The following is a 25,487-nucleotide window of genomic DNA, read 5'->3' as shown; positions in this document are numbered from 1 at the left end:
ATTTGTTTGCGTTAAAAAAACTTTTTAAAAATATGTCCATGTGGTCAAAATCGCGAACTGTTACGTTACATCTGTACGCACATTTTAACACAAATTTTCCGAAAAACGCATGAAACTGTGTAATTTTAATATTTATTACATTTGCATTCCAAATTTTACATCTGTTGAAAAAGTCTGTTCTTCTGGTTGACTAATTTTAACGATTATAACATCATTTTGTAGCTTTGGAATTAAAGTTACAAAAGTAAATTTCATTGAAACACAAACAATTTTTTTTTGCAAGCAAAAATGTCCGGAAAAATGAAATGAAAACAAAGTAAATACATTTTTTTCTTTTATTTATTAATTAAACTTCACAAAAAATACATTACAAAGTGAATAACAACATAAATTATAAGTTTTATCCTTGTTTTAAAGTGTTAAAACTTGTGATCACTCCATTAATTACTTGAATTTGACACTTTTCGCGCTGTTAAACATCGCAGGTGTGTTCAAAATGTTATTTATATTGAAGAAATCACATTCAGTAACCCCTTCTATGGTGATTTTTGATTCTAAATGATTACAAAACAAACTACAAAATCTGAGACACATTTCACGACATATTCATGAGACATCATTTTGGTAGTTGAGCCAATACCATCAATACAACTTGTGGGAAGTTTTCAATACAATTTTTCTGTTTTTGAGCCTTGCTTAACTTTATCTAAACATAAAAAGTTAAATTCGTCTCAAAAAGAAGACACAAATGTTTTATTTAAAAAGGAGGCTATAAATATTTAAAAAAAGAGCAAGAAGTTTTGTTTTGAATGCCATACAGTTTATATAAAAAAAACTTTTAATAATTTGCGACTGTTACGTTATACTACAAATTGCGGAGGAATTCCTTTTCATTAAAAAGGCAGCCACCTTTTTTTTTTCTACTTCCAAGTAACCTTATTCGCTCGAAAATATTGATGAGCAATTAAAAAGCTATTTTTATTTAATATTACAAACCTGTTTGTCACTTGACAAGTTTTTGTTCACTTTCACTCATCGCGATGCAACGACCAAAACAAGCTGGCATATGTATTGTATGCACCTTTAAAAAAATTTCTACTTAAACGAAAAACAACTCATTTTTAGAAGGCGGCGTTCACGGTGCGATTGATAGATCCATGCAGAGTTAAGGACTTCGCCAGAATACGAACTTAAATGGTTATGTAGCCACGACTCAAAGTAATTATCGTCTATATCCGAAGACAGGCATACAAATACAAGGTTTAGTTGGGGGTCAGATTCGCCTGCCAGCGTGCCGCCATTCTGCAGGAACAAAACTTTGCCCAGTTCGTCGCCCTTTGGATCATAGAAGTAGGCATGCAAGTCACGGAATATGTTTTGTGTGACCTGGCCCAGCAACTTGTCTTCGAAGGCATTGATTTCGGACTGTGACACATAGTCGACGGCAAGCTCCTCCTTACCGATGTCCTGTAGTAATTCGAGCAGTTCATCAACGCTCGCAAAGTCCTTTGTATAGCTGTCCCCTAATTTGTCAAACCATTCGGCCAAATCATCCTGTAGTGGCTCGGTGGCCGAAAGCAAATCTTTTGGACGTAGCTGGAGCTCTTGCTCCTGACAGACGCGTATCAGCCACTCCATGCGCACAATATCGCTGGTGCACGGTTGCTGCTGCATTAGTCGCTTTACCAGGAACGTCTGATCTCCTGCTATACAGAAGCATTTCGGATCGTTGGGCAGCGGATTCTCCACAATGCAGCCACCATTCTTGGCTGCCAATTCTTGCAGTTTGTGCTTGCTCTGGCCTGGCGCACCACTCAAGATGCAGAAACTAAGGCCTTCGAAAAGTTTTGTGCAGCTAGAACTCGTCCCGACATCGTAGCGCTTCTCGTATATGGCCAGACCTAGACGCCTGCGCTCTGCGGGCGTCATGCGTAGACGTTTTCGTTTCGTGGTCAAATCATCCAAACACAGGTGACGCTTGTTCAGTTTCTTGATCGGACCAGAGCCCTGGAAAGAAAAATTAGATAAAGTGACTAGATATGATAACCATACATATATACTTGGCCCTTTACCTCACACAGCTGGTTAAACTCCTGTAGCGTCATGCATTCATTCCAGGCCTTATCGTCGCGCTTCAGTTCGATGCGTGGAAAGTGCAAAGCTTTGGGCGTATAGAAGGCACTATTGGGTGTCAAATCCGCCGCCTTAACCTGCAAGATAATCGAATTGTGTGGATCGATCCACAGATCCGGGGAGCCAATCTTTTCGTTGGCCATGTAATGAAACCATAGTGGCGGCGGCTCCTTGGTAGTATCGTGCCAGTGTGGCCTCAGCGTATGATTCAGCACCACTGCTTGTCTCGTATTATTGGTAACGCAACCAATGCTGTACACCTCATGACGACTGTCGCTATTAGCCATTGGCTGGAGAACGCCTAGTAGAAACGAATCGATAAATGTGCGCTTGCGATTATAAAAGCCTCCAATGATGAGAACATCGAATTCGGTTATGAGACCCTTGATGTACTGTTGATTTTAAACAAAACAAGATATAATATACTCTGCATACGAAAGGAGTAAATATGGCATGTGGTGGACTCACATCTGCCTTATCCTTGTACCATCCCCCGCCGACTCGAACTCCCGGCTGGTAGATGGAGCTCTGCTTTTTTAGAACAATGCCTTCGGCATTGGAGTCAAGGGCTTGCTGGAAGAGTTTGTTGAATTCCTCGATTGAGCCAACCTTGGTGCCGCGCATCAGCTGCAGCACTCCTTGCTGTTCGCCGATCAACTTTTGGAGCTTGTAGGATCGTTGGATGTATGTCAAATCGAGCAGACTCTGGCCATTGAAGTACAGTAGATCGTAGACCACAAAACAAGGCCGCCAGCTTCGATCGGGCTTTAGATTTTTTACATCCGTGTTCTCGCCCTTTTCGCGATACCTCTTTTGGTTGGTGTCCCAAACCATCATCTCGCCATCGAGGATGATCGTCTGCAGGCCGAGCGGCAAAAGACCACGCAATTGTGGCGTCAACGTTCCCCGGCTATAGCTTTCGCCAAAATTGTTAGAATAGTCCACTCCGTTTCGGGAAAGGTACATGAATCGACCGCGATCAATATGCAGTTGGAAACGCTCGCCATCCATTTTGGTCTCCAGATATAGAACGTCGGATTGCATAAGCTCCTGAATGTCGCCGGGAAAACGCTCGCAAAGCATGGGACGGATCTGATGGAAGGGCCTTATGACTGCGTTCAGATTAACAGTTGATGGGTGGCTGTTGCCTTTGATCTTCGTGTCGCTGACTTCCAGGTCAGATACCTTATCGGCAACTAAATTACAGACGTGACTTAGATCTGAGCAGCGCTGGTAAATGTCCTTAGCATTCGGATGCAGAACTCCGAAAATGCGCTGCTCCCCTATGCCCAATCCCAGGGACTTTAGGAGAATTCGGATTAGCCACTTCTGCTCCCTGGCCGAGGCTTGTTCTGTGAAACGTATCAGTTCCTGTTCCTTAACTGTGCGGAACACGAATAATGCATTTTAGCGCCCGCATATAGGCAAACAAGAGCACCCGGCCATTTTCCCACACCCACCTGATGTATCTTCATTGGCAATTGTATCTAGCATTTCGTGGATGGCGTTGAGACGCAGATCGCTTGGCGGATTAAAGCAACGGGACACAAGTACGGCATAGACCACATCTCCGTAGTCCCGAAACGAGGAGCCAGTACGATGCTGCAGCATTATGGCATCGCGAGCTGCAGGTGGTAAGAGTTAGCAATAACATTCTAAAACTGATTTTCTGACGTGACCACCCACAGTCCCTGGTTAGCTGCAGCACTCTGGTGTAGAGACGGCCCAGAGCTGTTATTTGCAGGCCATAGTTGTCTCTTCTAGTGTCTGCACTGGGCAACAGGAGACGCAGGACCGAGTGGAAGCTGCTGGAGCCATTCTCACTCTGCTCGTCCGTTAAGCCAGCCGCCTGGCGAAATGCCTCCCGATGTCGGCAGAACGACTCATAGTAGCTTCTCAGCACATCCTCTTTGTCTTGAACCTTCTTTGCCGCCTTGACCTTTTCGAACAGCTCGCAGACATCACGAAACTTTACGGTTGTGGCTATATCCATTGTGTCAGAATAAAAGCAAAATATTTATTTCACCATCAACCGCACAGCTGTGCGTATTGGTAACAGTGTGACCGCGGATTTATCGTTAAAATATACCGTCCGACCCTCAGAAATATACCAAAATATACCGTCTCATTTTAAAAATATACCGTTAGAAACAGGTTTTATTAATAAAACGTAACAAAACCGAGGGTCGCGGATGAACGTTTGTACCCTTTTGATGTACTAAAAAGATAGAAAAGAACAATTTTACGCGCTTTTTTTTGTGGTTCGATACAACTTTGTTAGCCTATGTTTAGATGGGGTTCATCGAATTTTAGTTTTCATAATGATAGAAATAAACATGGGTCGCGAGCGTACGCGAAATATAAGTCGACTTTGGCTTAATCTAATAAAACGAAAAAATCTGCGAAACGTAATGGAATACTCGAAAACGATTAATTTATTTTTAAAAAGGATTTATGTAGGTTTCTTTCGATAATAATAATAATAATAATAATAATAAACGTTACTCTTTGGAATCCCTTTAACATTGCAGCAACTCTGTATGGAAGTTGGGTTGGCCTTGATTGGTTACAATTTGCTGGGATATCTCTCGCGTTGTTTCCTGGTGCTCATCCTGTAATTTCAGCTACTCCTTTCTGACTTCAAGCTTTTCCCGAACAATTTCCAGAAGATTTTCCAGTTTAATACGTTTTGGTGCAGCGTCTTGGTTGCAGAAAGAATACTAGAGCTTCGGTTGGATCTGTCCTGGTCGACATTAACGGAATTCTTGCAGGCTTTCCGCAAATCCGCAATGTTATTTATTTATTTATTTATTTATTAAATTAACAAATTATCTGTTAATAATGGTACTTAATAACTAAAGGCGGAAAAAGAGAAGTTAAAAGTTAGCTAAATTTAAATGATTATAAATATTGCATGCAATTAGTTTAAGAGACAGTTCAGGGGATAGGGTTTGGCAGAAGGAGTTATAATTATGGCATAAAACCCTAAAAGGTTCATGATCAGCATAGTTATACCTACATATGGGTAAGCGGATAGGCCTAAAAGTACGGGTAGGTCTAGATGGAACGGCCAAGTCAATCTGACCCAACAGAGTTTGGGAGTCAACAGTCCCGAGAGGGAGCTTGTGCACGAACATTACGCCATTGCATATTCTGCGATGGTGCAACGACGGCAGGTCAATAAGATTTAGCCTAGACCGGTAGGGTGGCAAGATTCTACCCGAGTCCCAGTTAAAGTTCCGAAGGGCAAAAATTAAAAATTACTTTTGCACGGATTCAATAACAACCTGCTGCTCTTTATACTGCGGGCTCCACACACAAGAACAATACTCCAATATAGGACGTACTAACGAGATGTACAGTTTTTTCGTAACGTACGGGTCGTCAAACTCCTTGGACCAACGCTTAATGAACGCTAAAACACCCTTAGCTTTATTTACAGTTTCAGCTATATGGCTGTTAAAACACATCTTATGATCATAAAGGACTCCGAGGTCATTTGAACTCGAAATTCGCTCGAGGACATGATTTCCTAGAACATATGAGACATATGAGCGCGACTGTAAAATGTCATAAATTTGCATTTGGAAAGGTTCAGAAAAAGAAGATTAGTTGAACACCACAATAGTAGTTCACTTAGATCCAGTTGAAGGCGTGTGTGCAAATACCAATCAGAGTAAGAAAGACAGATTTTGACATCATCAGCATACATTAGTGTAGTAGAGTATGTTATAACTTGAGGAAGGTCATTCACAAATAAAATAAACAGAAGCGGGCCCAGATGACTTCCCTGTGGCACACCTGAAGTAACATTAACAGTATTTGACAACACGCTAGAAAACAAAACACGTTGAGTACGGTTAAACTACGATGTTGAACGATGTCTGAAAAAACCGTGTTGCGACGGAGATATCAAGCTGCAACAAAGATGTTGCAGTTGTCGGGTGACCAGGAACTCAAGAAGCTTCGGGATGGCGGAAAGCTTTGCGATACCACGATAGTTTTCAATGTTTGATCTTGAACCTTTTTTGTGAAGCGGAATGATGTAGGACTCATTCCAAATTACTGGGAGACAAGACTGTTCCAAGGAGAGGTTGAAGAGAAAGGTCAAGGGTTTGCAAAGGGACTGGGCACAGTGTTTTAAAATGCAACTTGGTACTTTATCTGGACCCGCAGAAAACGATATGTCCATAGATGACAAACCTTCCAGAACAACGCTTTCCTCGAAAAAGGGCAGAAAAATTCTGTTAGCTTGAGGTAGCTGGTACGGATACGGAGTGGATGCGTTGTAAATATGAGACGAGTACGTTGTTTGGAAAAAGTTAGCGAATAAATTTACAATACCAACAGCAAAAGCTTCTGTTTTGTTCTGGTAATGAAGGGACGGAGGAAAAGCGTTTGACTTACGCTTAGAGTTAACGAACGAATAGAATTTTTTAGGATCACTACGAAAGTTACTACTACATTGTGAAAGGTAATGATTATAACACTGACTATTAACGGCAAGGAACAGAGAGCGAGCGGAGGAGTATAGAGCCGGGATTTATGGTTTTTTAAGTATGACAAATACTTGGAGAACCAGGGAGGCTTGGACGATACGGGACAGTGATATCAGGAACAAATGTATTAGGCGCGGAGTAAATAGAGCTATAAAACGAGCTAACAGTTGCATCTATGTTCGGTAATGAATAAAGAAACGACCAATCAACACGCTAGAGATGTAGATCTAAATCGATAAAGTTTGTTTTGCGAAAACACTTTATGTGACAAGGAGCCATGGAACTGTCAGCACCACCAGATTGTGTACACTCAAGGGATATCGACAAAGTTGGATGGTAAGGATCTTCAGGGAGTGATATTGGGCTTGCTCTAGATACCGTAGCAAGAGAAGCATCGTTAACAAACACGAGGTCAAGAAGTCTGTCCCTTATGTTTTTAACGGAATTAATTTGGACAAGGGAAACATCCGTTAGCCCATTGAAAAAGTCATTATGGCAATTGGGAAACAACAGGTTAGCGTCATCACAAGGCAGCCAAGAAAGAAATGGGAGGTTAAAGTCCCCCATGACAATAATTCGATCATTGCACCCTAATGCAGATACGACAGTATTACTTGCTTAGAGGTGGTGTAAGTAAAGCTCAGCATCAGACCTGGGAGGAATTTAAGAGCAGGTTAAATAGAAAAATGCCGAGCCAACACGAACTTTGACTGCAACAAATTCAATTCCATGGATGTTATTGAATGGGAATAACTCAGATGAGAAAACAGATTTAACAGCAATCAGAACCCCACCTGCAAAAGATGGGCGGTGCATTCTATAAATAGTGTAACTATCAATGAAAATTTCATGATCATTGACAGAGGAGTTAAGCCAGGTTTCGGTAAACGCGATGGCATCGAAATCAAAGGACGCGCTATTAGTATGAATTTGACGCAATTTTCCCAGCAAACTGCGAACGTTCTGATAGTGCATGGAAAAATAGTACATCAGTTTTTTGGAGCATGTTCGGTAATTCTTGGATTCGAGTTCGAATCTTTGAGAAGGAACTCATGCACAATTGTATGCTCAGGCCATATTGACGGTTCTAGAGAACAGGATAGTAAAGAATCAGGGAGAAGAATTTTAAAGGATGATATGTTGCGCTTATTTTTAAATGTAAATTTAGTCACAACTATATCAACAGGCGAAGTGTTAAGTTTAGAGGAAAGATGTTGTTTAACATCCTCCGTTGTAGCCTCAGGAATAAGACGAGAAACAAATATTGCTTTCCGAGGGACCACTGCTCTAAGTTGAAGTCCCGAGCGAGATCGAGATGGTGGAGCCACTCCTAAAAGAGATCTCGGTCCAAGGGCAGAGGAATTGGCAGCAATGGCTGTAGCAGGAATTGGAGTAGGAATTGGAGCAGGAATTGGAGCAGGAATTGGAGCAGGAATTGGCAAGACGTCGTCAGCAACCAGAACACCCGCACTAGGAGCACTCACCGCGTCAGAAGTGACGGCCACAGAAACTGCAGGGATGGGATTGATGCTGTTGGGAACTTGGATGCTCGAAGGAAGCACATTGCTCGGTGTAAAGAACACCGGAGCCACCGTTGGCGGATTTACAGACAACGGCGTGGCATGACTACACGGAGTAACAAATGCTTCCGATGGATGAAGGTGGGAGGCAGGCGTACCAATCGGATTAGGTTGCAAGAGATTGTTATCATTATGCGGAGTTTTCCGTCTAGGCGCTTCGCTCAAGAGTTTGAGCCCAAGAAACTGTGATTCAAGGGCAAGATATTTCTCGTTGAGAGCCACAAATTGTTTCCGGACATCCAGAAACCCAGTTCGAGTCTGTCTCATAAATGTGCGCATTTCGGCCTCAATCTCCCGACAAGCCAGACATGACCAAGACAGGCCCATGCGTTTCGAGATCAGATCATTTAGCCGGCCAAAATTTCCGCCACCAGCACATTTTATGTGGGCAAAATTGTCGCACAGCCAGCAGCTTAGGAATGAATCACCAATGATTACACCACCGAATTCACATTTCTTTGTGAATAATAAATAAATTGTGAATTAATAAAAGAACGGAGTGAGAGCGCAGGTAAAATGGGAGAGCAGACAGCAGAGCGAGCCCGACAATCAACTGCAGCGGCAATAATTCAAAGCAGATGATCCAACGAAGTGCAGGAAACGAGCAGTAAAGCGAGTGTGGGCGATGCAAACGTTGATGCGCGAGAACAGTGCACACCGAAGAAGCGATAACGAAAAGCAGACTGGGCAAAAAACAATAACAAATTGCCTGCAAGAGTCCGATGCGTTACGTTGCGAATATTGAATTTATATTAAACACTTGTTTACAAACAAAACACTGGTGATTAACACAAAGTAAAATCAAATTAAAGAGATGCGATGATATATCAAAACAAAGTCACAACTATGTTGTATGATATTTAAGCAAAGGGCGGAGAATGCAGGAGCAAGAAAAAAACACAACCGGCTTAAGCAAGAGCTAGAAGCGAAATTTCTGTTAATTTGTGTTTTTGTTAACATACCAAATACTTATAAAAAGAGTTCCCATCTCCGTACTCCACTTCAACCTGCGTGTATTTGTTTCTTCAATGGCTCCAACATAATAAAGTACAAAGAAAGAAGGTGTAGCATACACCTACACATATGTATGTACATATATATTAAACTCGTCGCCACCAGTATCTCTTCTCTCCATTTTGCATTTTTTCTGGTGTATTTTTGTCATTTGGCCTTAAACTCTGCTTTGAGCAAAATCGATGGAAAATTTTGCTGCTTTTAGGCTTTACCGTTACTTTTAGTTGCAAGAAAGTAGACTTGAAGCGAGAGTAGCTGTAAAAAAGAGAGTCAGCCTTACATTACAAATTAAACTATGAAACACCACATTTACCTTGTAAACCAAGCCGACTTTTTCTGATAGATGGGGGGCTCTAAAATTTTTTAATGATTTTCTATTTTTTACGGTTTGGTATTTTCCAAAAATTTTTGCTTTGATAAGTCGTGAAAAGTAAAAAAAAAAAATGTTTTCATGTGTTTTATTTTTTTTTTGCATACTTAAGGTAAAGCTGCAGCCGTTTGACCAAACTTTCAAATGTCGCATTTTGCCGTTAAATTCCGTTACGTTCCTTGACAAAAAACACTTTAACGTTCAAAACTGTTGCAAATACAAAAGTGTGGTATTTTTTCTCGAGTCTTAAAAGTCAATATATGTAAATATAACGCAAAAATTATTAATTTTTAATTTGAAAGATGGCAGCGGCCCAAAGGCCTGGCCCAACCCGCAAATCAGCAGTGAAAACCTGCGCGGCGGAAGATGCTAGGGAGAGCCCAAAGCGGTCCCATCCCGGTTTCGGGGTGGGTGGTGAATTGGCTCCCAAAACCAATACCTTGGCAGAGTGGCTATGCAATCCTGCGGCTGCTCTGCCTGCTGGTAAAGTGGCGGGTGATGAGTCACCATCTACTAGTGTCCAAGCCAAATCTTTTACATATGCCGATAGAAGGAGTGCTGGCAATATACTCCGTCGGCAGAACGCAAGCCAGATGTCCAGCCCGACGGACAAATGGATAAAGAAGGTTGAGTGGGCCTCGAAGGTGCTGCCGAACTTTGGCAAGGAAGCACCGAAGAAGGAAGCCCCTCAGCCAAAAAGGCAGCGCTCGCAAGAGACTCCTGGGCCAACACCGAAGCGCTCCAGAGTACTGCCTAACACATCGTTCGCGCAGATTGCCAGAGAAAGGACGCTGACTGGCGTGGGAGTGGAAGTGGGTGGAAGCGGCACTGGCCGACCGCTGCTTCGAGCTGCTGGAAAAGCAGCCTGGCCTGGCCCCGATTGAGGCTGCCAAAGGCGAGCTCAATTTTGGGTTCAGCTCTGTGACCGTAAAGGTCTACAAGTCGGATGCAGCGGCCGGGGCACGCCCTGTCGACAAGCCAGTCGAGCAGGACGCTGCCTCGGAGATCGAAGCACCCGACGATCACACTGAGACAGACCCAGAGGGCTACTCCACCGATGGCACGCTGAGATGCGACTTCGAGGCGATGTGATGCCACGAGGAAGTCGAGGACGATCCAGATGCCGACATTACAGTGGTGGAGAACACTAAGGATGTCCTTGAGGCTTCTTCAGATCAATCTCCACCACTGTAAAGCAGCATCCGCTGCTCTTATATTCCGCCTCGAAGAGAGCGGAGCAGACGTAGCCCTGATCCAGGAACCTTGGATAGTGGGAGACAAGGTGTGTGGACTAGGGTCGAAGGAGTACAAGATAATTGTAGCTCAACATGAAGGTAAAACCCGCACCTGCATTCTCGCCAGAAAGCACCTTAATATCTTTCTGCTCCATAATTATAGCGATAGCGACAACACGGCGGCAAGCCTAGAGCTGAAAGGGACACATCTAAGGCTGATGTCGTCCTACATGGCCCATGAGGAAAACGATCCTCCCAACGACCTTGCTCGCAAACTAGCCAGCGACAGCGAGAGGTCGGACATAGACCTATTAATAAGTTGCGATGCCAACGCTCACCACACTCAATGGGGGAGCTCGAACACAAATGTAAGGGGTGAGTCACTTTTCAGCTTCATCCTTAACTCAAATCTATATATTTTTAATCGGGGCAACGACCCCAATTTTATAATTAAAAATCGACAGGAGGTTATTGACCTCACCTTAGTGTCTCCCAACCTGTTAGACATAGTCAAGAGTTGGCAAGTCCTTGATGACCACTCTTTCTCTGACCACAGATACATCGAGACCACACTATCCCTCGAGTGTCCGAAACCTAAGGACTATATTAATCCCAGGAAAGCCAACTGGGAAAAATATAGCTCAGCCCTGGAGGACTTACTCCCCTCTAAAGCACCATCATGCCCGGACACAAAAGACGACCTAGATCGCCTAGTGAACAGGTTCACAGAAGCATGCAACAAAGCCTTCGCGGCAGCATGCCCCTCTAGCAAACCTAGGGGGAACGAGGTGGAACGTTGTGAGTTGCTGCGGACACCGCAACTCTACAGTTATACCCGATACTAAGTCAGTATGGCTCTCCTGCGGCAGACGCCGCTAATATTGAATCACACGACAAAGAGTGTGTGCGAGAGAGACAGAAAATCAGTCTGAGCGTGACGTCGGGCGCTGCGTAGCTACTGCAAATTGATTTGTTCCTTTTGGCTACAAAAATGATCCGATCTGATCCAGATTCAGCAACCTGATAGATATGGTCATTATCTATGATTCTGCGTTTTTAGTTTTCTCGAATGTGCAATATTGTGGATGCAACAGATTTTCGTCTTTTGCGTGGGCGGAAGGGGGTGGGGCGAAACTTTGAGATACACGTTTTATAGTAAGATCTAACAGGAGTGCGGATACCAAATTTGGTTACTCTAGCCTTAATAGTCTCTGAGATTTTTGAATATCCCTAGATTTTCGTCCTTTGCGGGGGCGGAAGGGGGTGTGGCGAAATTTGGACACGAAACGGTCAAGGTCCGATATCACAGGAGTGTGGATAACAAATTTGGTTGCTCTGGCTCTTATAGGTTCTGAGATCCTTGAACTCATAGTATGCAATTGACAAAACCGACCATGAAACCTGTGTGTTAGAGAGAGACAGAGCGAGAAAGAATGAAATTGTTTTCTTGATTCTGGCTAAAATAATTATACGATCTGGTTCAGATTTTGCACTGTAGAAGATATGGTCATCCTCACCGATTCTGCGTTTTTGGTTTTATCGTATCTTTAAAAATGTGGATGCCACAGATTTTCGTCTTTTGTGGGGGCGGAAGTGGGCGGGGCGAAGTTTTGAAATATTTTTGTAGCAGTGACATATCACAGAAGTCTGAATCCAAAACATCGTTGCTCTAGCTCTTATAGTCTTTGAGCACTAGGCGCTGAAGGGGACGGACGGACGGACGGACGGACGGACAGACGGACAGACAGACAGGGCTCAATCGACTCGGCTATTGATGCTGATCAAGAATATATATACTTTATGGGGTCGGAAACGATTCCTTCTGGACGTTACACACATCCACTTTTACCACAAATCTAATATACCCCAATACTCATCTTGAGTATCGGGTATAAAAAGAAACCCCCCTGGTGGTCAAAACAAATAGACATCCTACGTAAAAGCTGCAGGACCCTCTTCAACAGGGCCAAAAGCGCGAACGAGGAGAGCCACTGGGCAGACTACAAAATCAGTCTGTCACTATATAAAAAGGAAACAAGGAAAGCAAAAATTGGCAAAAAAATCTTGGCAAAAATTTTGCTCGGAAATTGAGGAAACGTCCGAGGCCGCAAGGCTTCGAAAGATTCTCTCAAAAACTAACCCCTCGGTAGGGTATCTTAAAAGGAATGACGGCACGTGGACCAACACCAGTGAGGAGTCCCTGCACATTCTACTAGACACGCATTTCCCAGGGTGCACAACCATCGAGACGGTACATCTCCCAGGAGAGGGACCGGTAACCTCGATGGATCACATCCTCACAAAACGTAACATAAGCTGGGCAATAAACAGCTTCAACCCGTTCAAATCGCCAGGCCCAGACCAGGTAATCCCTGCCCAACTTCAGAAGGCCGGGGATACGGCCATCAACTGGCTACAAGGTATCTTCAGGAAGATACTGGCTGTGGGTACAATCCCGCGAACATGGCTTAAGGCAAAGATAGTCTTCATTCCCAAAGCAGGAAAAGCCTCGCACTCAACTACAAAAGACTTTAGACCAATCAGCCTATCGTCCTTCCTCCTCAAAACCTTTAAGAGACTCGTCGGGCTGCAACTGAGGACAACTATACACCCTCAGTTGCTGTCAGGCGCACAGCATCCCTACCGGAAAGGAAAATCCACGAAACGGCTCTTCATGAAGTGATCTCAGCGGTAGAGAAATCTCTGCATCACAAAGAGTACTCACTCATAGCCTTTCTCGATATTGAGGGAGCTTTCAACAACGTTGTACCGGGCGCCATGACAGAAGCCCTGACTGACCTGGGGGTGGACCGTCACTTAGTGATGCTCATTGATCAATTGCTCACATGCAGGACGGTGACATCATCGATGGGATCGTCCGCCCAGTCAAGGTATGTCAACAGAGGCACCCCGCAAGGTGGTGTCCTGTCTCTTCTTCTGTGGAACATAGCAGTCAACAAGATTCTATGTGACCTAGAAGGGGGGGGCTGCAAAGACGTGGCCTATGCGGACGACGTTGCGATTATCTTCTCGGGGAATCCCTTCTCATCCCTCCAATACTACAAGCATGCAGGCTCTCCTTTAGCGACAGTGCCAGTTACTTAGGGTTGGTAATTGACAAGAAGCTTAACTGGAACCTGAATGTCAAAGACAGAGTGAAGAAAGCAATGACTGCACTCTACACATAATAACAGTACCGTCCCCTCAAAAACAGACTACCAAGTTCCAAGAGAGTACACAGTCACTCCCTTCGACACAATCATCCCTCACAGAGACGAATGGCTCGAGGGACTCCCAGGCCCAGATGGGGCCATAAACATCTTCACAGATGGATCAAAGCTGGACGACAGAGTCGGAGGGGGAATCTACACTGAACAGCTAAACATAAGGCATTCCTTCAGGCTCCCAGATCATTGCAGTGTCTTTCAAGCGGAGGTCATAGCAATCAGGGAGGCTCTAGACTGCCTACAAGCGGTTGCCGTTACGGCAACCAAGCTAAACATTTATAGCGACAGCCAGGCTGCGATCAAATCGCTAAGTGCGATTTCCTCGAGCTCGGCCACCGTGGCAGACTGCCGCAAATCTCTGCACGAGATGGCTCAGCAATTTGCTATTAGCCTGATTTGGGTCTCGGGCCACCGGGACATCGAGGGCAACTGTATAGCGGACGAGCTGGCCAGATCTGGCACTACAATCCCCCTTCTCCAAGACAAGGAGGATATCTGTATGCCAATGGCCACCTGTAAGCTCATTATAAAAGAGCAATACAAGCGACTAACAAACGATATGTGGCAAATAGTGCCACGATGTCGCACAACTCGGCAAACATGGCCGACCATGGACATGAAGCGCACCTCCGAGCTCCTCAAGTTACGCAGGAAAAGGTGCAGCGTAGTCATACGTTCCCTCACAGGACACTGGCTAATAGGCACCCACGCTAACAGGCTGGGGGCCCCACATAACGATTTTTGTCGCAGCTGTAGAGACGAGGAAGAGGAGGAGACAGTGGAACATCTGTTCTGCTCCTGCCCAGCTCTCAGCAGAAGAAGGCTACCGTACCTGGGCTCAGCCTTTCTACACGACATCTCAGAGATGTCCAAACTATGTCCCAGGAGGATAGCGAACTTTGTGAGAGCATCTGGGTGGGATAATTGCTGACAGGAAGTCTCACAACGCAGGAAGGAATGATCCTATGCGGTATCACAACGGGCCGAAACCGGCCTAAGTGTGACGGGCTCCGAGCGAGCCCGGCAGCCGCCTCAACCTAACCTAACCTAACCTAATTTGAAAGATTAATGTTTCCCAGACGGTAAGCTTATGGGACAGAGGTTTGATTTATAGATGCACTTATCAGCTTTTCAGAGTTGCAAAGTTCACTGTAACCAGTCCTAAGATACTTAAGCTATGTGAAAAAAGAAGCACAACCTCTGAAAAAAACATGACTACAAAACAGTTTTTGAGCATTTAACAACAACAAAATCAGTTAACATGTAACAGAAAAAGTCGTTTGGTTCACGGCGGAAAAAATTTAAATTTGTTTGTCTTGTGTTATTGAACAAAACCGTACAAAATCAGAAATTAAAAATCATGGCGGCAATGCAGAGGTTTTTCAAAAATAAAGAATCCTTTTTTCTAGGATCTATTATTAAAAAAAATCGTTTTTCACAGTCCCTGGTTATTACAGATATTAAAAAAATGTACACCTATCGAATATGGCAGTCGATAGTTCTGCATCTCTAACAAACGCGGGAGATTGTTTTTAGTTTACTTTATTTACATTCATTGTTTGGAAATTTGTATAATCTCTTTAGCGAAACGCGTCAACTCAAAACCACTTTAACTGCAGTCCTACGAACCAATTAGTTATTTGAAAATGAGTAAAAAGACAACGCGATCAGCAAAACCAAAGCCAGATCCAGACGCAAATATAGATACGGCTGCGCAAAAATCGACCGTGGCTGGATTAAAGAAAGTGCTCTACATATCCGAAAAGATACTACCGGATGATAATCAGCGGCTTCGCGTGGATCGCTTTTACCATCCTGGCAAGGGAAAAGATGCATTGTTTCTAACAAACCCAGATGGCCAAATTATGGAGCTGCTGGAATATGCGGAGCCGCGACGCGGCTGGCTAATCAACAGCGAGATATGCGCCAATGGCAGAGTCTATATGACCATGCCCATGGATACAACACTGCTGGCGATACACCACTTGAGGAAACACTGTGCGCAGAGTAAGTATGTCTAGATTTGCCAGATCGCCTTCCATCGCAATGATATTTACTTTTTATCTAAACCCAACCAGGAGCAATGTCGCTGGATAATATTGCTGTACACGAAGCCAGCACGAGTCGCTTCCTAACGCAGTTCGTTGACTCCAACGGTCTTAAGTGTGTGGCCGATGTTAAGATGTCTGGAGACTTGACCTTCTACAAATACAATCAGGAGCGGACGCTCGCCTGGCTGGCCCTCAAGACACGACATGTGGCAGAGATTCTGAAACAAAAGCAGATCCACTGCGGCCACAGTGCTCAATCAAAGAACTTTGTTCGAAGCGAAAAGCTGTCAGACAATGTTGTCAACGAGATGGACTATGGACGTATGGCCTGTGACATTGTTGGCCGCTACCTGGATTCCAACCTGCACGATCAACTGATCGGCTATCTACATATACCCAGCGAGATTCAGGCTATAGTTGAGGAGAAAACCGCAGCTCAGAAGCGAAAGTCACAGGTGGGACAAGAGGGCAGCAACAGCAAAAAAATTAAACTGAATAGCCATGACAGCGATGCCGCATCCAAGCTGAAGCTCAGTGGTTTGCTGGACAGCGACAATGGTAAGGATTGTATAACGTCCCCACCCACTCTGGAACCGCTTAAGGAGCGTAGCATGACGGCCAAAGAGAAGGCTCTGGCGAAAGGAGCCAAAGGTACCAAGAGCATTGCATCCTTCTTCAAAGTTAATTAGACGTTTCTCTTTAGACTTTAGATTAAATGTATCTTTTTTATATTTAAATTTTTTAAATATGCTTCATAAACTTGATTATACTTGGACTTGTTTGAGACGGGCATTAGTTAGGTTCTTGGTAAGCACTACGCGCAAAAAAGGCGTAACTCGACATTCCGACTACAGCAAATAATCAAACTTTCTATCATGAGTCGAAAAGGGATGGCACTCATACCCGTTACTTGGTCAGTAAACTGCAGTAGCCGGCAACTAGCTCGGAACCGGTGCCGCACTAGCCACCTAGCCATTCTCACCTCGCTGGTGACAGATCGACAACCGAGAATGTATTTCATCGGAGAATTTAAGAAATGCATGTCCTAGGGCGGAACCATCCCTGGCTCCCGTTCGTTTACCGGTAGCTAGATGCTAACGCCAGTAGCTAATTCCCAAATAACTACTGGTAGTCCATCTGGAACTATTTATAATAAATAAATAAAAATTCATTTTGCTTATGTACTTTTTTGTGTCTTGCATTCGATTAGCACACGTACAATAGAATATCTCGTTTCACTTACCATTTTGGTGAATATTACATGGCGTGGCATCGGTGAAAACCTACTGAGTCCGCACTGTAATGTAACTCTTTTTCTCTGTTTCTTCATAATTCCACGGGCTTAGGGTTAGGGTTAGGCTTAGGGGCTCGAAAACAAGTCGAGGCGGCACCATATTTCGGATCTGTTCAGACTGGTCGTCGTTCGCTTCCCGCGTAACTAGTTGCAGAACTATTACATTGTAGTCGACGAAGACGTGGTCGAGGCTCGCTTCCCGCGTAATTAGTTGCACGGAACTAGTTCGAGATGGTCAATTGACCCCTTTGATTCCACAGGGCTATGTTACTGATACAGTATACATCCATACATAGAGACTTGGTATCGGAGCCGAATAATGGCACATGCTCTCTCTCTGTCTTTTTCGTTTCGCAAAAGGGAGAGATTGATTTGTTGGTTAATGCGTGAAGGTGGGGGGCGAACGAGCGGGACCGATAGTAATGTTCTTATGGTAATTCTGACACTCCGTCATCCCCATTTCACCTACTGACCATCCTGTTTTAAGTGAGGTTTTGGCGGTGGAACTTTGGTGATATAGGCTGCGTTAAACTACAGATGAAAGACCCCTTTATGCTTCATCTAAACGAGAATGAATGAAGAAATGTATCATATGTTGATATTATAAAAACTAAGTAACTGAGTCTGCGGGCCAGTTGTATGGCGATGACTTGACTGTTCAAAAGGATTATGCGTTGGTTTTCGGTGTATTCTATGTTTTCTATACAGGCAGAAAAAAGCCTATTTTAAATATTAAGTCCGAACCAAAAGTTCTGTGGTATCCTCTCTGATAAAATGTTTAAGAAGGGAAGACAGTTTGGGAAAGCTAGCTAACTAAAAGTACAGCGATAATGGGCACATATCAATTCATCCATTGTTAAACCACTAGGTGATTCCATGCCATCCCGTCTTAATTCAGTTATAATAAACAATAGAACGATAGTGATTACTAAAGATTGCTAATTCAACATTAATTAAAACAAAAAATGCATAAACAAATATTTTTTATGAAGACGACTTTCAAGTTAAGTTTATTTTTACATTTAACGGAAATGTTGTACCATTTTTGGATTTTATTTCGTTACATTTTCATTTTACATTACCACCCGCAGTTCCGATGTTTACAACTCAGCTCACAAATGTCTAGAATTTTCTTTTAAGGTCTTAACATATATGTATGTTACATATGTAATTCTTTGGGAGAGAAAATGAGTGGCAAATGTTTTTCTTCGTTCTGGCTATAATAATGATCTGATCTAGATTCTGCAATCTGATAGATATAGTCTATGATTCTGCGTCTTCGATTCTTTTTACCTTACAAATATGGATGGCACAGATATTTGTTAGTCTAAATTTTGATCTGATCTAGATTCTGCAATCTGATAGATATAGTCTATGATTCTGCGTCTTCGATTCTTTTTACCTTACAAATTTGGATGGCACAGATATTTGTTAGTCTAAATTTTGAAATAAACTTGCAACAGTGTGAAATTACAGTCTGCATATAGAATTTAGTTTCTCTAGCTTTTATAGTCTCTGCTATCTTGGTGCTTATCAAGAGCAATGGACAGACAGATGGAGAATGGGTTATCCAGGTAGGATACTGAAAAAAGATATGCTGCAAAGTTTTTGCTTGGGGAGGTACATATCTCCATCTTGTGGTCCTGTTTTGTACGACGATGGCGACTATGAACTCACAGATACAGAGCGTTTCTTATTAGACTCATTTCTTATAAACAAACGAACTCTTGCTTCATATAAAAGAACGTATTTCCATGTTGGTCATGGTTCTATTTTCCAGTGGCTTAAAACTTAAATTCCTTGTTTCTAAAATAATTTTCTTTCACATACGCCTCTGATCTTCTGTTCATTCTGTACATACATAAGTCTTCACACATATTCAACAGATTCAACAAATAACAAATTTATAAAAATTTGTTGTATGATTTAATTTTACGCTCCTTTGAAAAAGTGGTCAAACAGCTGTTGCCAGGGGGTTGCCACGCTGGGCGACAATCGTATTGCCTGACGAAAGGAGCTGGCTCTGTTGGAATTCTATTACAGTGTTAGTGCTACCGTTTTCTGCCCGTTTGTTCAGTTTTAGGATTCTCGCTCCCACGTTGGATGTTCGTTCGGTCCGGAAAACTGTAAATTCCACTGATGCTCCTGCTCTAAATCTCGCTCTCGCTCGCTGTCTCTGTCCCAGCTCCTGCTTCTGTTATTGTGTATGCCTGGAGGATGAGGCGCGGGAGATTTCCGGGGAACCAACAATTGCAATGAAGAACATATAGCTATTTAATTTTTTTTTGTGCTGTCAAACATCGTAATTTTCCAATGATTTCCCAAAAAAAGTGACGAGATTGAAATAATGAAATCTATAGACTGGGAACATATGTATGTGTATGTGCACACATATGTATGTATATGAATAATAAAAGTGGCGTCACACGAAGAGAAAATTTTCTTGGCGTCGTTAAGCTACATACATACATATGTACATAGAATGTATTTGCGTTTGGGTATGCCTAAGGTTGTGTGCATATGTACATAATAGGCAATAGGCAATAAACAGTATATATATTTGTATGTATGTATGTACATATGTATGTATGGACATAAGTAGATACATTCGTATCATTCACAGAATAACAGACCAGAAAAAACCAGAAAAATAGTAAAGTAAAACAAAACGCAAAGCACAAAAGCATGCAACGGTAAATTGCATTGTTGTCTGTCAAGGACAAAACAAAACGCCCTGCTATGTAGCACCGCGCGTGTACATGTGACTGTGCGAGATAGTGTGTGTACGGTTGCGCGCGTGTGTGTGTGTGTGTGTGCATTGAGCAAGGCATCAGCAGCGACAAAATAAAACAAAAACAACAAGAACATAATGTGACACAAATATCAGCAGCAGAGAAGCAGCAGCAGCAGAGAGAAAGCAGAAACGAAAGCAAATCAAAGGAACAAATCACACACGAGGCTGAACGGAGAACGGAGGCTGCCACCAACCACCAACCACCACCTACCGCCACCTATCTCCATCATCCTCCCTTCTCCTCCCCTTCGCATTGAGCGGACATTTGGCGCCAGTCCGGGCAGCGAAAGAGCTGGGAGTACCATGTGGCTTTACGCTTCGCTGCTCTCCTCCTCCTCCTCATATGCCTCCCCATGCCCTTTGTTAGTGCTGCAGTTGGTCCTCTTGGCGGTGGGCCTTCTCCCCCTGCATGTAAGTTGTTAACTGCTGTAATGTTGAACGGACTTCATTTGTATTGTAATACTACTTAATACAATATGATTACAAAATATGCTCATTGTACATATGTACATTGTATATGTATGTATGTATATGTATTATTTTGATTATCATTTATGTATGCTCTAAATGTATGTTTGTGCAGGTGTAAATACATATGTATGTATGTACATATGTACATCATTTTTGAATGCTTTACTTCCTAGAAGGACAAACACTTAGGCCCCAACTACACTGCAGGTCAACTGCAGCTGAGAACACTATGTACCACATGCGAGTACATACATATGTACATATGTATGTACATACAAAAGGAGATCTCTTTTTTTGTTCATGGAATTTCAACGGCGATATTGACAATGATATTTTCATAACCGTTCATACCTTTCTGCTTTTGTTTTTGCTTTTGCTTTTGCTTTGTTCGTTTTTCTATTTTACAGCTCCATCCGTTCACCTTGTCTCGACAGAAAACTAATTTCTATAATTTACAGGTGACGGCTCGGTTTTTGTGCGAAGGCGGACACATCTGTTCACTGCCCCGCGACTGCTGCACCCAGGGCTGTTGTCCCGCCTACCAGGGCGGACCCCGACCATTGCCCCCGCCCTCGGAGCACGTCCTTAATCTCTTCTTCATCAGCCACTGGTTCTTCTGGTAAGTCCTGCGACGCCCGTTACCTGCAGCTTGCTCTGTTGCTGCTCCTCCTACTGCTGCTCCTGCTCCTGCTCCCATGAGGCCTGTGCACATGGCCTCGCCGTGTGGAGCGTAATTTTTTGTTTTTTGGTGCGGGCGTCGGGGGGAGAGGGGGTTTTGTTCTGGCCGATTGGCATTGTGTGGCATGCGAGTTATTATTATTATTGGCAACAACGTCGACGGTGCCCAGTGCCGGCTTGCGTCAAGTCAAGTCAAGAGGCTTATGCAAGACAGCAGGCCCACTCCCCCTCCCCAGAGAGAAGGAGGTACGGAAATGGCAATGCCAACTAATGAGACACACAACATTCTGCTCTCTGTGTGCTGATGCAACCTAATTCGGACCCCGCTGGGCCACAGCGAGCTCTTTTGCTCACATAATCCAATCTCGAGTCGCCAAAAAGACAGCCAGAGGCCGTTAAAAATTTAGTTGGAATTCGATAATAGCCGTTGCATGACACGGGCACGGACACGGCCACGGCCATGGGCTTCTTCATCCAGTCGCGCCAGCTGCAGACTGAGCAGTGAGCAGAGGATAGCCTAGCGGAGCATTCAACAGGGACGGAACCATGCCCAATCCGTATTGCTGATTGCTGATATATCGTTGCAGGTGCGTCGTGGTCGCCATCATCTTGGCCATACTCTGTGCGTACTCGTTGTGGAAGAAGCGCCGCACTTTGTGTGGCTGGGGCTTCAACGAGCATCACACCCAGTCCGAGGGCGACTCGGCCGGGTCCTGCTATGCCCCTCCGCAGTACAGTCGCTGTAATTCGTTCCACCACCCGCCTCCACCATATACAGAGGTGAGTCAAGCTTCGTCTGAAAATAACCGTATGATGTACAATACATCTCGATTGGATTACTTTTGCAGGTCACGTCCAAGCCGGATCTCTATCCTCTGGTCTTCACCTGCAACAGCGACAACGGCAAGGGCAACGGCAACGGCAGCTCCAGTTACCTCATGGTCCAGTACTTCCGAAACTACATTGTGCGTCCGGCTGGCTCGTTGAGCGCCGCCAGCACTGTGGACTCGCTCAGCTCAAGCTTCATCTGCAATGCAAACGAGGCGAACACCATGGTTCCGCCGCCATATTCCCGGGCAGCCAGTCCGGAGCTGGGCCTCCACCACTACCTGGCGCATGCCCATGGTCATGGCACCCGCAATGCGGATCATCCGGGAGCACTACAGCTGCCACTGGGGCCGCCACCGCTTACCGCAGCCCACCAGTATGGTCTGCCACGCTCTGCCTCCCAGTTGGTGGAGCCGGATATGTACCTGCCACGTCAGACAGGGGCTATTCAATCCCAGTCCCGGGCACATGCTCAAGCGCAGGCCCAAGCCCAGGCCCAACATTATGCTACGGTGGCCCTCGGCAGTGGCACTGGCGGTGGTGGAGCGGCCATGTACAGTACGCGGCTGCATGGCTCACACGAGGAGGGAGTCAGTGGCCTGGTCAGTGGTACCGGGGCTGGTGTGGGCTACCTACAGTCGCAGAGCGACCAGCACTTCCGCTATATGGCCAACAGCAGCAGCAGCCTCAGTGATATCTTCGTGAACAACAGCTGTGTGGCAGGCCTAGGTGGAGCAGCAGGCGCAGGAATGGCCCTCGGAGGAGGCCCCAGCATTGAAAGTGTAGCCGCCACACAGGCTGCTTCCCTGTGCAGCCTGGCAGTCGGAGGCGGTGTCGGCACACCGGTGATCTTCAGCAATGGCTGCATCCAACCTAATCCCCTTCACAGCCTGGAGAACTGCTGCCAGCACTCCAGCATGCCAGTCGGAATGGTGGACCGGGACCCCACCTCAGGTCTGGGGCCAGTTGGCACTGCCAGCACGGCGTCGGGAGTGAGTAGTCTGGCCAACATCGGGACACCGGTCTCACCGCCACAGGCCACCAGTCCAACCGGGGAGGTACGCGAGATTCTCGACCAGATCCGTCAATTGCAGGCGGGCGTCAGCTACGAACATCTCCTGTTGAGCGGGACGGGAACGGGAGCGAAGCCACGGCTACAGCACACGCTATCCACACCCTCATCTTCGCAGGCCCCGCAGCCCACAGCGATGTCGACCTCTGCCTCTGGCTCCAGTGCAGTCTACGCTTGCGCCTCTGGAAAGAGTAAAAAGTTATTTGGATCGAACAAGGCGCCGCCACCTCCCAATAAGGCCTTGTATATACCGATGGCCGCCATGGGACCAGGAATGGGAATGTCGACTGGAACAGCACAGCGCTGTTTGCTGAAGAGCCCCGTCAGCAGCGTGGTCAGTGGTGCCAGTTTCTTTGTGAACCGAGGACGCGTGGCCCGCAAGGGCTGGATCACGCGCTCGGCACCCACTACGCCGGGAAGCGCCTTGCCTCCCAATCGGCTGGGCGACGATAGCCCGCTGTTGCTCAACGAGCACGATGAGGACACCATTGACGATGACAACGAGGACTTAGACATTGAGACGGAGACGGAGACAGAAGCTGAGGCCCATGATCATCGACGACTGGCGCATCGTCAGCCGCATCGCCACCATCGACATGGGCAGCGTCGGCGGAATGGGCAGATTGAATAATATTAAGCGGGGGCAGAAGATCAGAGTCAGTTTGTAGATTTTGTTGTAGCTCAAGATTCGGTTCTCCCTAGTATTAAGCTTTTATACGATTCGGGTTCGGATTCGGATTCGGGTTCAGATACTGATGTGGAATCTCATTCGGTATCTGATTGGGGAAAGCGCTTAGTGAATTTTCCGGCACTGGCGGCTTGAGGTTGGAACACGTTTTTAGTCTGAAAACCGTTCAAAATGCGGTGGGAAACCAGAAAGGATGGATTCCAGTAATGAGTCCCGAAATTAGGTGCGTTACACATAGGTAAGGATCCTTAAACATCGATAATTTATGACGAAACATACGTTCGTCTGCAAGTTTCTCAGAAAATTGTATTTTTTTCAATAAAATAAAATATGTTCCAACAGGCCGAATATTTATATATGTACTTATATGTATGTTCAAATAATGTCTTCGAATTCAAGTGTCTTTCGTTTTACAACAAATCCTCAACTTATTCAAAACTAAGAAATAACAAAAACAAATTTTTTATTCATTTATATATATTTTAAAATGATGAAATGTTGAACTGCGAAAAATTTCACAAAAGATTTAAACGGATCTAGTAGGTATATTCTAGCTCTCGGATTGAACCAATCCCAAAGAAAGAACAAAAATTGATCGCCTACAAATGTTTTGTAATTACATTTTAAGAGCTCGTTCAAATCGAACACAAGCAAAAAGAACAAACCGAAAAACGAAGAGAGACACATATTGTACTAATAGGGGACTGCTTGAAGAAATAATTATATTCTAAATGCTTTGAGATATGTATGTACATATGTATTTATGTAAAACTGTGTAGGCATTCGGTTGGATATTAAAGAGAAAATAATAACAAAACCAAAAATAAATAAACACTAAGCGAACAAGATCTGGGGCGCAGGGGAATCGTTTGAGTGCAGCAGTGCCTTTTCAGTTAAATAAACTACAAGCAAGCGAAGGATCGTAGGATCTTAGGATCGTAGGATGATGAAAAATCAAAAATAAAAAACAGAAGATAATATGATTGTTGAGAAGCAGAGAAACGAATCTACAGACATAGAACAATCCAATGGACAAGGCAATATTTAAAAATCTGCTTAAGCATTAGATACTATATACATTACAATATGCATAACACTACATAGAAGTAGATTAAGGGGAATTTTACAGTCCATTGTCATTTGGCACTTCAGTTTCCTTCGGCGGTTTCGTTCGGGTCTCTTTCATCAATCGTTTGACTAGCTTATTACTCATAAATCCAGTTTCATTGTATGTATTTATGTACATACGTACATACACATATATACATACATAATTAATTAACTAGCAAAGCGAACTGAAAGCGTTCAATGCATAAATCTCCAAAAGCAAGTGAATTGTTGTAAAGCAAACGAAAACAAACCATTTTAAGGAAACTATACAAAAATGAAAAATAATACAATAAACAAAGGAATTCCAAAAAAACAAAAGTCTGTTAATATCGGGACAAATGCTATTTTAAAATGTCATACCTTACCTGATTCGGGCTCAAGTCATATAGAAAGTAAATATTGTTTAATCTGGGAGATGCAATTGTGCCAGTAGTTATATATAA

The 25,487-nt window shown here is 44.2% G+C and overlaps 3 protein-coding genes across 5 annotated transcripts; 2 read left to right on the top strand and 1 right to left on the bottom strand.

The window, feature by feature from the left end:
* Nucleotides 1-720: 720 nt before the first annotated feature.
* On the bottom strand, nucleotides 721-4,191 carry LOC108153036 (DNA ligase 4). Its single transcript, XM_017282790.2, has 5 exons — nucleotides 3,820-4,191; nucleotides 3,594-3,758; nucleotides 2,602-3,515; nucleotides 2,073-2,525; nucleotides 721-2,007 (listed from the first exon to the last, which is right to left on the bottom strand). Exons 1-5 carry the CDS (start codon nucleotides 4,124-4,126, stop codon nucleotides 1,096-1,098), a joined length of 2,751 nt encoding a protein of 916 aa, XP_017138279.1. The 5' UTR covers nucleotides 4,127-4,191; the 3' UTR covers nucleotides 721-1,095.
* An 11,358-nt stretch (nucleotides 4,192-15,549) lies between these two features.
* Nucleotides 15,550-16,884, top strand: LOC108153283 (ribonuclease H2 subunit B). The gene is made up of 2 exons (XM_017283155.2): nucleotides 15,550-16,065; nucleotides 16,137-16,884. The coding sequence occupies exons 1-2, from the start codon at nucleotides 15,705-15,707 to the stop codon at nucleotides 16,796-16,798; spliced, it is 1,023 nt and encodes a 340-aa protein (XP_017138644.1). The 5' UTR covers nucleotides 15,550-15,704; the 3' UTR covers nucleotides 16,799-16,884.
* Nucleotides 16,885-19,389: 2,505 nt separating this feature from the next.
* On the top strand, nucleotides 19,390-24,766 carry LOC108153041. Of its 3 annotated transcripts, none has more exons than XM_033387077.1 (5): nucleotides 19,390-19,529; nucleotides 20,027-20,608; nucleotides 21,127-21,287; nucleotides 21,934-22,126; nucleotides 22,195-24,766. In XM_033387077.1, the coding sequence occupies exons 2-5, from the start codon at nucleotides 20,501-20,503 to the stop codon at nucleotides 23,875-23,877; spliced, it is 2,145 nt and encodes a 714-aa protein (XP_033242968.1). In that variant the 5' UTR covers nucleotides 19,390-19,529; nucleotides 20,027-20,500; the 3' UTR covers nucleotides 23,878-24,766. The 3 variants fall into 3 exon arrangements, with proteins under 3 accessions (XP_033242968.1, XP_017138289.1, XP_017138290.1); XM_017282800.2 differs by having other exon boundaries at nucleotides 19,390-19,607; XM_017282801.2 differs by lacking the exons at nucleotides 19,390-19,529; nucleotides 20,027-20,608; nucleotides 21,127-21,287 and adding an exon at nucleotides 21,739-21,847.
* The last annotated feature ends 721 nt before the right edge of the window (nucleotides 24,767-25,487 follow it).

Source organism: Drosophila miranda, chromosome XR, assembly GCF_003369915.1.
Source record: "Drosophila miranda strain MSH22 chromosome XR, D.miranda_PacBio2.1, whole genome shotgun sequence".
Taxonomy (NCBI): domain Eukaryota; kingdom Metazoa; phylum Arthropoda; class Insecta; order Diptera; family Drosophilidae; genus Drosophila; species Drosophila miranda.
The sequence above is the reverse complement of the archived record's forward strand: the minus strand, read 5'-3'. Positions and strand labels throughout refer to the sequence as shown.

Bases quoted from the DNA above. Each gene is read 5' to 3' on its own strand.
- LOC108153036 (XM_017282790.2), bottom strand. From the start codon at position 4,126: ATGGATATAGCCACAACCGTAAAGTTTCGTGATGTCTGCGAGCTGTTC. The intron at 2,526-2,601 runs GTGAGTCCACCA...TAAAATCAACAG, and splicing joins GGTACAAGGATAAGGCAGAT to TACATCAAGGGTCTCATAAC. The intron at 2,008-2,072 runs GTAAAGGGCCAA...TTTTCTTTCCAG, and splicing joins AGTTTAACCAGCTGTGTGAG to GGCTCTGGTCCGATCAAGAA.
- LOC108153283 (XM_017283155.2), top strand. From the start codon at position 15,705: ATGAGTAAAAAGACAACGCGATCAGCAAAACCAAAGCCAGATCCAGAC. The intron at 16,066-16,136 runs GTAAGTATGTCT...AAACCCAACCAG, and splicing joins GAGGAAACACTGTGCGCAGA to GAGCAATGTCGCTGGATAAT.
- LOC108153041 (XM_033387077.1), top strand. From the start codon at position 20,501: ATGTGGCTTTACGCTTCGCTGCTCTCCTCCTCCTCCTCATATGCCTCC. The intron at 21,288-21,933 runs GTAAGTCCTGCG...ATATCGTTGCAG, and splicing joins ATCAGCCACTGGTTCTTCTG to GTGCGTCGTGGTCGCCATCA. The intron at 22,127-22,194 runs GTGAGTCAAGCT...TTACTTTTGCAG, and splicing joins CGCCTCCACCATATACAGAG to GTCACGTCCAAGCCGGATCT.